Source organism: Dendrobates tinctorius, unplaced genomic scaffold (assembly GCF_039654945.1).
Source record: "Dendrobates tinctorius isolate UK_male_01 unplaced genomic scaffold, ASM3965494v1 ptg000158l, whole genome shotgun sequence".
Classification (NCBI taxonomy): Eukaryota; Metazoa; Chordata; class Amphibia; order Anura; family Dendrobatidae; genus Dendrobates; species Dendrobates tinctorius.
This window is the reverse complement of record NW_027361825.1, coordinates 7,870,451-7,884,011: the sequence shown is the minus strand read 5'-3', so window position 1 is coordinate 7,884,011 and position 13,561 is coordinate 7,870,451. Positions and strand designations below refer to the sequence as shown.

The 13,561-nt window shown below is 45.3% G+C and overlaps 1 protein-coding gene across 3 annotated transcripts in view; it reads left to right on the top strand.

Moving 5' to 3' along the window:
- The window catches only part of LOC141051811 (uncharacterized), a 646,796-nt gene that overhangs the window by 575,351 nt on the left and 57,884 nt on the right, over positions 1 to 13,561 (top strand). For 2 of the 3 annotated variants that reach the window (XM_073548843.1, XM_073548841.1), the window contains 2 exons: positions 6,495 to 6,533; positions 7,041 to 7,091. In XM_073548843.1, coding sequence (XP_073404944.1) covers positions 6,495 to 6,533; positions 7,041 to 7,091 — 90 coding nt within the window. Of the gene's footprint in view, positions 1 to 1,237; positions 1,310 to 6,494; positions 6,534 to 7,040; positions 7,092 to 13,561 lie in introns of all 3 variants that reach the window. The other variant, XM_073548842.1, reaches the window with a different exon arrangement.

The window sequence follows — 13,561 nt, the reverse complement described above, 5'->3', positions numbered from 1 at the left end:
GAGGATCTGGAGGAATTTCCTTTCAGTATCAAGGGCCAGCTCGGGTGGGAATGTACCTCTATCAAAGATTTTAGAGGTTTTGCAAAAAGGCTTAGAGCAAGGTCTAGCTACCAGCACATTAAAGGTTCAGGTGGCGGCCCTAGAGGCCCTATACAGCTATGACTTGGCAGGGAACCGTTGGGTGTCCAGGTTCATTAAGGCAGCCAGTATATCCAGGCCTATGTCTTCCCTAAACACTCCTCCCTGGGATCTAAACTTGGTGCTCTCAGCTCTGACTAAGCCTCCCTTTGAACCTTTACAAGAGGCACCACTAAAATTGATGTCACTCAAGACCTCCCTCTTGATAGCCCTGACATTGGCCCATAGAATCAGCGATATCCAGGCCCTGTCAGCCTTCCCTCCATTTACACAGATCCTGGATGACAGGGTGGTACTTAGCACAGACCCAGCCTATCTGCCGAAGGTGGCGTCCCGATTCCACAGAACTCAAGAAATCTCCCTCCCATCCTTCTGTCCCAATCCCAAAAACCAGGGAGAAGAAACTGTACACACATTAGATGTTAGGAGATGCCTAATTGAATACCTAGCGGCCACCAGGGAGTGTAGAAAGGATAGGTCTCTTTTTGTGTGCTTCTAGGGGCCAAGAAAGGGGTGGAAGGCATCAAAGAGCACGCTGGCGAGGTGGATAAGAGACGCCATCACCTTGTCGTATTCGTCACAGGGTGCGGACATCCCAGACAGAATAACAGCCCATTCTACAAGAGCGGTGTCAACTTCCTAGGCAGAGAGAGCAGGCGTCTCGACTGAGCAGATATGTAGGGCTGCTACTTGGTCCTCTCCTTCAACTTTCTTCAATCAATATTGGCTGGACCTAGCCACCTTCTCAGATCTAACTTTTGGTAGAAGGGTGCTGGAGGCAGTGGTCCCCCCCCAATTGATAGTCTCTGCAATTCTCTCCGTGGTGCCGTCATGGGGAAAAAGAGAAAAGCGTAGTTACTTACCGTTAATGGTATTTCTCTGAGCCCATGACGGCACCTGTATATTCCCTCCCTACATGCATGGGGTGCACACTTATTGTAAATACAGCTTAGTCAAATAGTCACACGGTGTCTCCTCTACGTAGTTTAATGAGTAAAATAAAGTTTTTTTTCTAAAAGTTGTTCATATTATTAGGCAAAAGTTCCATTAATGCTCTGTAAAACAACTGATGCAGGAGAGAGGTATCGCCTTTTTATAGGTTTCCTGTCTCCGTCGGGCGGATCCCCTCTCTCCTTGGTGCTGTCATGGGCTCAGAGAAATACCGTTAACGGTAAGTAACTATGCTTTTTTTTTTTAAATTTGACATGGATTTAAAAAATGGCTTCCAGCTTTTTGCTATATTGCTGAGCTGTAGACAGCAAGAATAAGTTAAAAAAAAAAATTATACTCAGGAATTCACTAATCTGCACAGTCTCTGTACCACTGGATGCCCATCATGTGGTCTTCAGAGCCGCTTCTTCTTTCCTTCTTTATGCTGCCTGCCGTCCGGTCCTGTTTTTTCCATGGGTACATCTTTGACCAGTTTTCTCCTGGTGACCAGGCCTCCAAAGCCACTGCGCATTGCTCGTCCATGACATCATGTTGTCTGATGTTTTTGAATGGTATAAGTTGAATAGAGCAGGCCAGATATGACCTTGGTCAGATGTGACATCATTTGAAGTGTGACATCTTAGTGTGACATCTTTAAAGTGTAACATCTGAAATATACCAGAAATAGTCCAGAAATTGGTCAGAAGATAAGAATAATCACTGCCTTCTAATTTTACTTGCCTTTTTTTTACCCTGCTCTTTAACCATGCTCACATTTGCCCTCACCGGTTTTGCTCCACTAATCTTCACTCTCCTTTGCTATCCCCAAATCCCTGCACCCTCGAACCAAATAACTATCTCCCCCTCTCTTACCCCCCTAACTCATTTCATCTGCAGACCTGCTCCTTAACTTCCTTCTTTCCCTTTCTCTGCTTCTTCTCGCTGCTGTCGACATATCCCCCAATTCTGCCCCCCCTGCCTCATACATCCCACTAATCCTCACCCCCATCTTTCTTACACTAAGAGAAACTACCGCAATCCCTCACACTAATTCTGCACCACTGACCCCCACCCCCATGCTTCCTCTCTCTGGAGTACTTTGGAATGCCCGCTCCGTCTGCAACAAGCTCCACGTTATCCACATTCTCTACTTCCTTGGAACCTTTTCTTCCTGGCCCTCACTGAGACCTGGCTGAAGCCTCCCCTGCTGCACTGAGTTACGGTTGCCTCCACTTTACCCACACTCCTCCCTCTGGCAACAGACATGGCAGAGGAGTGGGTTTCCTTCTTTCTAAAAATTCAACCCTTTCCAACCCCCACCCTCCCTTAGCCTCCTTTCTTTCGAGGTCCACTCTGTCCGTATCTACTCTCCCACTAATCTCCAAATGGCTGTCATATACTGACCACCGGACTCAGCCACTTCCTTCACTGACCAATTCTCCACCTGGCTTCTTCACTTTCTCTCTGCTGACATCCCCACCTTCATCATGAGTGACTTTAATATCCCAACTGACACCCGCCAGCCAGCAGCCTCCAAACTCCTATCACTTACTTTATCCTTTGAACTTACTCTGTGGTCCTCCACAGCCACCCACACAGCTAGACATACATTAGACCTCATCTTCACCCGCCTCTGTTCCCTATCTAATCTCACAACCTCTCCCCTCCCACTATCTGACCACCACCTACTCATCCCTGTCCTCCTCACCTGCCCCTCATGTCGACCCACTAGCACATCCTTGCAGAAACCTCGCACAACTAGACATTCATAGATTCTCAGACTCTCTTCTACCTCTGTCCTCCATATCTTCAGTCCACGACACAGACAGCGACACCGCTTTCTATAACACCACCCTCAATCTCCCCTCTCACGCATGGCAAAGTGCGACGAATCAATAAGCAACCCTGGCACAACAATCTCACCAAAAAACTTCGACAATCATCCAGGGTCGCGGAGCAGCATTGGAAGAAAACACGCCTGCCAGACGACTTCACTGCTTTCAAACAAGCTACACTTGCCTTCAATTTAGCCCTCACCTCTGCTAAACAGACCTGTTTCACAAACCTTGCATCTTCATTATCCTACAACCCAAAACAACTGTTGAGCACATTCAATTTTCTCCTCCGCCCACCACTGCCACCTCCAACTCCTCTCATCTCTGCTGAGGACTTTGCCACCTACTTCAAAAAATAAGATCGCCAAAACAAGGCAAACCTTTACTGTTCCACGACCCCAACCACTCCATATACCAGACCTCTGCCCTTTCATAATAACCTTCCTCTCCGACATCACTGAAGGAGAGCTTACTTATCTCTTTTCTAAATCACACCTCACCACCTGTGCACTTGACCCCATCCCTTCCCACCTGCTCCCCAACCTCACTAACATGCTCATTCCAGCCCTAACCCATCTCTTCAACCTATCACTATCTTCTGGTACCTTCCCCTCTGCCTTCAAACTTGCCACCATCATAAACAGCCTCAAAAAAACAAACCTTGACCCAACTGCTATGCCCAGCTATCGCCCCATATCACTGCTCCTGTTTGCTTCCAAACTCCTTGAGCAGCATGTCCACGCTCAACTTTCCTCCCACCTCTCATCTAACTCTCTCCTTGACAAGCTCCAATCTGGCTTCCGCCCCCACCACTCCACCAAAACTGACCTGACCAAAATTACTAATGACTTACTCACAGCCAAAGTTAACAGACAGTTCTCCATCCTCCTCCTTCTTGACCTGTCCTCTGCCTTCGACACAGTCGACCACTGTCTACTGCTACAGATTCTTTCTTCCCTTAGCATCAAAGACCTTGCCCTGTCCTGGATCGCCTCTCATTTTTCCGACTGCACATTTAGCGTTTCCTACTCCAACACTACCTCCTCATCCTGCCCTCTCTCTGTTGGAGTCCCTCAAGGCTCTGTCCTGGGGCCCCTACTTTTTTCCATCTATACCCTTGGCCTAGGACAACTCATAAAGTCCCATGGCTTCCAGTACCACCTGTATGCGGACGACACTCAGATCTACCTCTCTGGCCAAGATGTCAACTCTCTGCTGTCCAGAATCCCAGAGTGTCTATCAGCCATATCCTCCTTCTTCACCTCTCACTTCCTAAAGCTCAATGTAGACATAACCGAACTCATCATCTTTCCTCCATCTCAAGTATCTTCCCTGCCCGATCTATCTATTACGGTAAATGGCATCACGCTCTCTCCTGCACCTCAGATCTGCTGCCTCGGAGTAACTCAACTCTGCCCTGTCCTTCAAACCACACGTCCAAACTCTTGCCACCTCCTGTCGCCTCCAACTCAAAAATATTTCTAGAATCCGTCCCTTCCTCAGCCCTCAATCTACTAAAACTCTTGTGCATGCTCTCATCATCTCCCGCCTTGATTAATGCAATACCCTCCTCTGTGGCCTCCCCACCAACTCCCTTGCACCACTCCAGTCTGTCCTCAACTCTGCTGCCTGACTAATCCACCTCTCTCCTCGCTACTCCCCTGTTTCTCCCCTCTGCAAATCCCTCCACTGGCTCCAAATTCCCCAACGAATCCAGTTCAAACTACTAACACTGAACTACAATTCCATCCACAACCTGTTCCCTCTTTATATATCTTAACTAATCTCCCAATATCTTCCCTCACGTAATCTTCGATCCTCCCAAGAGCTCCTACTCCCCTGCACATTTTTTTGTTCCTCACACAACCGCCTCCCAAGATTTCCCGAAAATCCCCCATCCTCTGGAATTCCATGACTCAACACATCCGATTATCCACCACCCTCCGATCCTTCAGACGGGACCTGCAAACCCATCTCTTCAGGAAAGCTTACAGCCTGCAATAACTATTCTGAAGCCTCACCACCACCCGAGCTGCCGCCTCACCACCACCAGAGCTGCTGCACCCTCTACCTTCGGTCTCTTCCCCATTATCCCATAGAATGTAAGTCTGCAAGGACAGGGTCCTCTGCCCTCTGTACCAGTCTGTCATTGTAAGTTTGTTTACTGTAAGTGATATCTATGACTTTGTATGTAACCCCTTCTCATGTACAGCACCATGGAATTAATGGTGCTATATAAATAAATAATAATGATGCGCAATGAACCTAGGGGCCTGGTCTCAGCCTGAAGTCCTGGCCTAGAGTGAATAGGTCCAAGATGCTATAGCAGAATTCATAGGACTGGATGGAGAACTGTTCTCTGGGCCTCTCCTACTGCCTTCGTACACCACATTTCCCAGCCTGCTCAATTCAGGCTGAAACTTTAAGCCGCAACCTAAATGTGCATTTCAAGAGTTGCCTCGGGGGAAAGAGGCGGCTCTGAGAAACAGATGGCAGCGAAGGGGCCAGACAAGTGAGTGGAGGTATCATTTTTGAACATCTTACATTTACTATGCTCTGTGGCTCGATGAGACATCAGAGTATAATAAGAGACATTCAATTCGCAGAGAATAACTTTGCTGAGAAATTAATTTCCTGATAAAATTTACATAATTTGGAGAGTTCAAATTTTGTCAAATCTGCTCAACGATAGTTTTGTGACATTGTGTACAGTAAATATTGTGTTATGTGATAAAGGGGTTGACCGGTCTTCTACTAAAAGTCTGCAGTCACTCCATGTGAATGAAGACTTTTGAATCCTCACAGCATGCACACCACACACTGTCAGGATTCTTCAGTGTTGCTGCCCAAAGCTGGTGGTCATGTGACCTCAAATATGCGATCTCCATGGCTCCGGACACATTCCGACTAGACATGCTCAGCCTCGCTTTAATACAAGTGAAATGTGTGCGGACCAGCAAGTATACTCATCACATATGTGCATGTAAGCAAATCGCATACCTGTGGTGGAACCTGCACTTAGTGGCCACACTGGCGAATGCTGACAGCGTGTGGTGCACATACTGTAAATATTCAGGAGTTTGCAGTTAGAGTGTTTTCAGACTTTTAGAAGAAGACTGGACAACTCCTTTAATTTATAAAATTCTACATCTGTGACCAAGAGTAAGTGAGCTGCCAGCCGGCCCGGATTGGCTCGTGTGATGTAAGAACCTCTCGTGTGCCCCAGGAACGCAAGTGCCGACATCGCTGGAACGGCACGGGAGGTGAGTATAGGTGTTTTTATGTTAATGAGGGGCAAATATCAAGATTGAGATCAGAAGAATCATTTTTTTTATGTGATGTGTCTAAAACCCCCAATTTCTACAGATCAGATTGGCATGGTTATAAACTATTACTTTCTATACCGCGCCACCTACAGCACCATACTAAGCACCACAATTCCAACTACTAATAATAGGTTTTTGGTGTCAATTTACTTTGAAATGAACATGAAAATAAAAGCAAAGCATGAAGGCAGCCATAAAGTTCTGCATCATGGGAAAACTGTATTTGTATGAAATGATATTGTTTAGTAACTTAATTCTGGTATAGTTCCAGATACGTCATCCACCCCAACTGCAGCCACTACAAGTAAGTGTCTAATACTTCTGTTATAAAGAATAAAGTATTTTTTTATTATTTGGCTAGAATTTCGGCTGTATTTAGTTGTGATTATACTGTTTGTGACACAGCTCATCCTACAATAGAGCACTGAGTCATAGAATCGTAGAGTTGGAAGGGACCTCCTGGGCCATCTGGTCCAACCCCCTGCTCAAAGCAGGATTCGCTAAATCATCCCAGTCAGATGTCTGTCCAGCCTCTGTTTGAAGACTTCCATTGAAGGAGAACTCAACACTTCTCGTGGCAGCCTGTTCCACTCATTGATCACTCTGTCTGTCAAAAAGTTTTTTCTAATATCTAATCTGTGTGTCCTCCCATTCAGTTTCATCCCATTGCTTCTAGTCTTTCCTTGTGCAAATGAGAATAAAGTTACAACTAGAATCACTTTACTTGTAATTGTTTTCATGGATTTTTAGATATTCTTTTATGAAAAAAAGTCTGATGAAACGACTAATCTGTTTGATCATTATGTCTCAGGTACAATTACAACAAAAAAGCAAAGTCCAACAACAACGACTGTGACTACGAGTAAGTATTTATTTCTTACAGGAAATGTAACACGTTTTTCTTTTATCACTAAGAAGAATGAATATTCACAGTACTAATATTTATAATCTGTTTTATATTCAGACTGTAATTTTCTTGTTATACAGTGTCCATGATTATGGAAGCAGCCGTCATGCCTGCTCTGTTACTGTACAGCAACTAAATGTCAGGAAATAACATATAGATTCTGTAGGAGAGTGTAGTACACATGCCCTAGGACCAGTGCAGAGGTCACCGTGCAGGGAGGGGGAGGAAGTGAGCTGTGACAACACCTATTGTGAATGGTGGATCCTGTGTTATCTACTGTATATAGAGGGAATATCAGTCATTGTACAGTAGGATGAGGTGAGCTGTGACATCACCTATTATGAATGGTGGATCCTGTGTTACCTACTGTATATAGAGGTGTTATCAGTCATTGTATAGGAGGGGGAGGAGGTGAGCTGTGACACTACCTATTGTGAATGGTGGATCCTGTGTTATCTACTGTAAATAGAGATGTTATTAGCAGGGCCGTATTTAGAGTTTATGCGCCCTAGGCACTTTTAGTTCTGCCTCCCCCATTGGTGAGCATGACTAATGTAGACGCTGTCGGCAGTGACTTAGGCTACTTTCACATCAGCAATTTTTGCCATTTGCAGCAGATCCGGCAGTTTTTACGCATCTGCCGGGTAACGGATCACTTACAGCAACACTTCGTTCTGTCTCATTCATTCCCTATGGGACTTGCAGACATGTGCGACACTTATGGTTTTGCCTCGATCTGGCAAATGTGGTACTTGCAGCAATGGAAAAAAACGCCTCTAGCAGTGTTTTTTTGTCTCTCCGCAAGTGCAAAACCGCAAGTGCCGCACATGTCTGCAAGTAGCCATCACTACCTGTTCCTGTACCTTGCTGGCTCATCGCTAACCATCCCTCTCTGACCTAAAACTACACTATAAAGCTTTAGAAAAACAATTTAACTTACTTATTCCTATGATAATGACGGCTCCAGGTAACGGCGTAGACTGGGATGGGCAGTCTCCGGGTTTCCATTCTCTCCCCCTCGCTGCTCTAATCACGCCCCGCTGGGTGTCATTATTCCTTCTCTTCTCACCCCCTATATTGAAATTCCTGCCTCCTCCTGACAGGTGGAGTGGAATACAGTGCAGTCAGAGTGACAGGTGGAGCACACCCAGGGGCTGGCTGACAATTTTTAGCCTGGGGCCAAGCACACAGCAGTGACCCATGAGTAGTGGCCCATCCTTAGCATGTTTATTTCCAGCTGCTTCATAGGCTATATTCACACTACCATATTGTCTGTCTGAGTGAAACTAACAGCACTTGGACCAGTTCAGATGAGCATTTGCAGCATTCACTAATGGTAAGCGAATATGCTCGGATTGCCTGTTTGTTAGGGAATCCCCACGTGTTCAGGTTGTCTAACAGACGGAAACCAAGCAACCCCAGGGACTTGAACATAAAATACGAGCACATATAAAAAGAGGAGGAAACAGGAGTATACAGGTGAAAAATATTACATTTTATTGACAACACATAATAAAATGTAAAAAAGTACAAACATTCAGTTATAAAAGATGCACAAGGATGGAAATGAGGAAAGGAACCACAGTGTGAATTGCAGGCTATAAAAGTAAGTATATCGGCAGAGACCTACTTCATATGATAGAAATACCAAATGCACACGTCGAAGTAAACACATGAAGAATTAACATATAGAAGGCAGCGCTTACCAGTAAGTAGAGCAGGCAAAACACACCAGGTTTGGATCCAAACCCCCCCCCCCATGTACTTCGGGTACATAGAAAGCAGTCGCATATGTCATCACATGCGCAATACTGTTTTTCGGCTTTGCCTACAGCTGGGCAAAGCATACTGTGCACGCGCGAGAGACCATTTGAATGCGCATGCGCCAAAACTATGCGAACGCAGAAATTCCCCGAAAGGAATCCTTAGAGCAAGCCAGGAGGTGAGGAGAGACGGACAATAAGCAACGCCCTAACGGACCGGACCGAGGAGATTTACATATAGCGGGAAGAATAAAAACAGTATTCATGGATCATACGTGGGGAGTCAAGGGGTATCAAAAGTGCTTGTGTAATGCATAGGGGACACTAAATTAAATTATATTTTTACCTGGTACCGTAAAAAAGTGGTGACAGGTTCCCATTAACAAATTGCATCCGATGTGCTACGCTAATGTGACCCCGGCCTAGCACTGGATGTCTATATACAGTGGGGAAAAAAGTATTTAGTCAGCCACCAATTGTACAAGTTCTCCCAATCAAAAAGATGAGAGGCGTCTGTAATTTTAGGTAGACTACAATTACAGTGCGTTGTGAAAGTATTTGGCTCCCTGGAACTTTTCAACCTTTTCCAACATATCATGCTTCAAACATAAAGATACCAAATGTAAATTTTTGGTGAAGAATCAACAATAAGTGGGACACAATTGTGAAGTTAAATGAAATTTATTGGTTATTTTAAATTTTTGTGCACTGCATGAGAGTCAAAATGAGAAAACAAATCCAGAAAATCACCTTGCCTGATTTGGCAAGATCTGTGTTACAGACATCAGTTATTTTACAAACAACTAATCCTGTATATACTGTAATATGGGATGTCTGTCCATATAGTATACCACATACAGGATCATATGTAACTAGTGCATATTACACTATGACTACAGACATCAGATATTACACCAGTCACATGTCCTGTGTATACCATGTGATGTCTGTGCACATATAATATGTGACAGTATTTGATATATTGTGATACAGACATCAAATGGTATTTTACTGGATAATGTATGATGGTATATATCAGGGGTGGGCAATTAATTTTTCCTAATGGCCACATGAGAGATTGTGACTGTTGTGGAGGGCTGAACCAATAGTGTGCTCAATATGATTATTAATATAAAATAATTATATCATTTAATATTGAGCAGAATTAAATATGCTGATATCTCCCTATATGTATGAGCCCCCAAACAGCTCCCTATCCGCATGAGCAAACACATAGCCCCTGGTATACAGTATGACCCCCCCCCCACACGCAGTATGAGCCCTCACATAGAGTAAGCCCCTACATAGCCTCATATATACATTTTGAGCTACGAATATAGCCTCCTATATAGTGTAAGCCCCACATAGCCTCCTATACACATTATGAGCTCTCAATTAGTCTCTCTAAATACAGTATGTGGCCACAAATGGCCTCTTATATACAGTGTGAGGCTCCGCATAGCCTCAGTGTGAGGTCTCACATAGCCTCCTATATACAGCATGAGTACTCCCATAGCCTCCTATATAGAGCATGAGTCATCACATATGCTGTATATAGGAAGCTATGGGAGGACTCATGCTATATATAGGAGCCTGAGTCCTCCCATAGCCTCCTATAAACAGCATGAATTGAATCCTAACATAGCCTCCTATATAGAGCATGATTCATCACATAGGCTCCTATATATAGCATGAGTACTCACATAGCCTCCTATAAACAGCATGAATTGAATCCTAACATAGCCTCCTATATACAGCATGAGTTACAGCATGAGTCCTCACATAGCTCCCTCTATACGTGTCAGCCGGACACGCAGTTTGGTGGAAGAAGGAGACAACGGCTCTATCTTACACCAATATATTCACCGCTGTCTGTACCCTAAGGATACAGATAGTGGTGATATTGGGATAGTGAAGAGTATGGTGCAACCTGTGAGCCACAGTTTTCAGCCCTCCGGCTGCCTCTGTCGATGGCCTGGACTTTGTAGTTACAGAATAATATATACCAGACATGGGCAGAGAGCAGATATACTATACACACAATAACCTGTACATACGTGCAACCTCTGATGTCTGTTCACACAGTTTACCACATAGAGTATATATGGGTGAATACATGATATTGGTAGATAATATAGTGACTACAGACATCTGATGGAATATAGCAATGTGTACTTTTATCACATCTGATGTCTGTATCACAGTAGATGATTCACTAATCTGTTTAGTGGATGTGATATATTAGGTACACAGATCTATACTGGACTGATCACACCTGGACCTGTCCACAGGACCTCACTATAAGTAGTCATCTGGTACTATCTGTGATGTGCTGTAGGTAGAAGTGTGATCAGTTAATGCAGTATCATGATTCTGTATAGTGATGTCTGTGGCCTCTCTGCTGGGACTCAGTAAGATTTATTGAACAAGACTGAACTTTTCGCACTGACAGGTTGACCCTAATCTGCATCAAAGTTCAGACTGCAATAACTCACACTGAGCCCCAACAGGGGGTCCACCAACTGGACACTTTCTGTGTGAGGAGATGAGCAGCGTTCTGCTGTCCCCCTCACTGCAGACCTCCTGAGTCCTGACCTCTTACTTTTCCTCTGAGGTCTCCAATCAGCAGGCTGATCTCTCCGACAGACTGAAGCAGTGGCAGGCGCTCTGTGTGACGTCACTTCAGAGATGCAGCCCACACAGCCAGTAGGGGGCATGTCTGCTTCTCTGTCATGTGGCCAGGACAGCTGATGAACATATGCAAAGGTAACAGTGTGGTCCCCGGCGGTCCTGAGCAGCTGCTTGGGAACCGGTCCGGGGAGCATTTTCACCTCTGTCCCCCCGGCCCAGCCCGCCCCTGAGCTTGCCTCACTCTCCAGTTACACCAGCTGCTCCCCGGTCTCTGCACCAACCTGACCCCGCTCTCCCCCTGTCCCTGGTGTTCTGTACTCACCGTTTGGGGCTGACCTCCCCCTTACAGTGATGTCAGAAGAAGCGATGCTTGGACACCGCTGCCGCCTCCACCATTTTTCTCTTCCTCCTACTCCCGCTCCTCTCATCACGTCAGTCCTCTGAGCAGCAGAGCGCCGCCCGTGCTGGCACAGCCACCCTATTCCTGCAGCCACCAGCGAGAGGCACCCGGTCCTCCAGCACCACTGAGTTGAGGCCACTCTTTCCAATTCAACAAGGACTTAAAAAAATAAAAACTTGCTCAGGTGCCAACCCCCAGCATCCTGGTGCCCTAAATTATAGGAGTAGCCCCGGCACTCTAATGACATGAAAGTAGAGTCTTTGCAACGACAGTCTTTTTTGTTGTGATTTTATTTTTTGTGGAAAAAGATGGTGTTACAATCCAACGTTTCAGCTCTACATCTCGAGCTTTCATCAGGGATATGACTACAGAATATACAATAAAAGAACAAAAATCAGTGTATAAACTTTATAAAACAAAAAACCTAGTGATAAGTGATTTATATTGTGGGGACAGTGTCATGCATCCTTTGTGAAGGTATGTATGGACCTATAGTGATGTGAGGCCAGTGAGTGTGTATTGTGGTGTGATACGGTGTATGTGTGAGAGGTTGGGCAGAGGAATTGGGTGAAGGTGTAAATGGGACAGTGTAAGAGATGAACAGCATGAGTGTGTGGGTTGTGTTGAGAAGGGGCATTAGGGGACAGTGAAGTGGAGTGGGAGTGAGGGTGAGGTCATCTAAAGAGGCTGTGTGTAAAGGGGTGCTCTTGGAAATATTAAGGCATAAGGTGTAAATACCTAGATCCTTGGTTTTGGGGTGTGTGTATAGGTGGTATAGGTTTGCCTTTGTAGTCCAGCTGCTGGAGCGGTACCTATAGTAACCACTGAGAAAAGGTATAGGTTAAGGAATAGCAAGGTATGTAGAAAGAAAAAATATAAAAGAAAGTTTTAGGGGTCACATACCGATGTGTAGGGTCAGCACGTGACTCCCGTCCTAAGGACAAAAAAGCAGGTCAATAAGCTGAGATGGAGAAAGGAAACCCAGTCTGTAAAGGCAGTAGGGCACCATTACCTTATGTCCTAAGTCTAGTCAGGTGTGGAGGAGGCCAGGAGTGCATGTGGCTCAGTGCAGTGGTGTTAAATACTGTCTTGCACTTCCTGGATGGGTGGGGAGGGGCGGGGATGGAGGAAGGGCCGTCGCCATCTTGGTGAGGTCAAAGATGTCAGAATGAATGTACTGAGCTTGTGCGGGGCGGGGATAGGAAATAAGCATGTTTTGACCTTCCAGGAAGAGATGTTGGCAGTCGCCATCTTGGTGAGGTCAAAGATGTCAGAATGAATGTACTGAGCATGTGCGAGACGGGAATAGGAATTGAGCATGTTTTGACCTTCCAGGAAGTGAAGTTGGCTAAGGAGGGGTGTAAAGAAGTGTCACATGCATGCAGGCGGCCATTTTAACGGTGGAACTGTGCTGAATTCATGCACAGTGGTGATTTCAGTGCTGGTTGTGCTCATCAGGTTTCAAAGAGACTTCCTTTTCCTGCCTAAAAACAAAGATAAGACAATTAGAGCAGGGTTTACATACATAGAGTAAAATGGCGTTTACTTTAACACACTTATGTCAGAAATATCTCCTGTTAACCAAAATACGTTGTGTGGGAAAAGAACTATTAGTAGTGATTTTACACTCC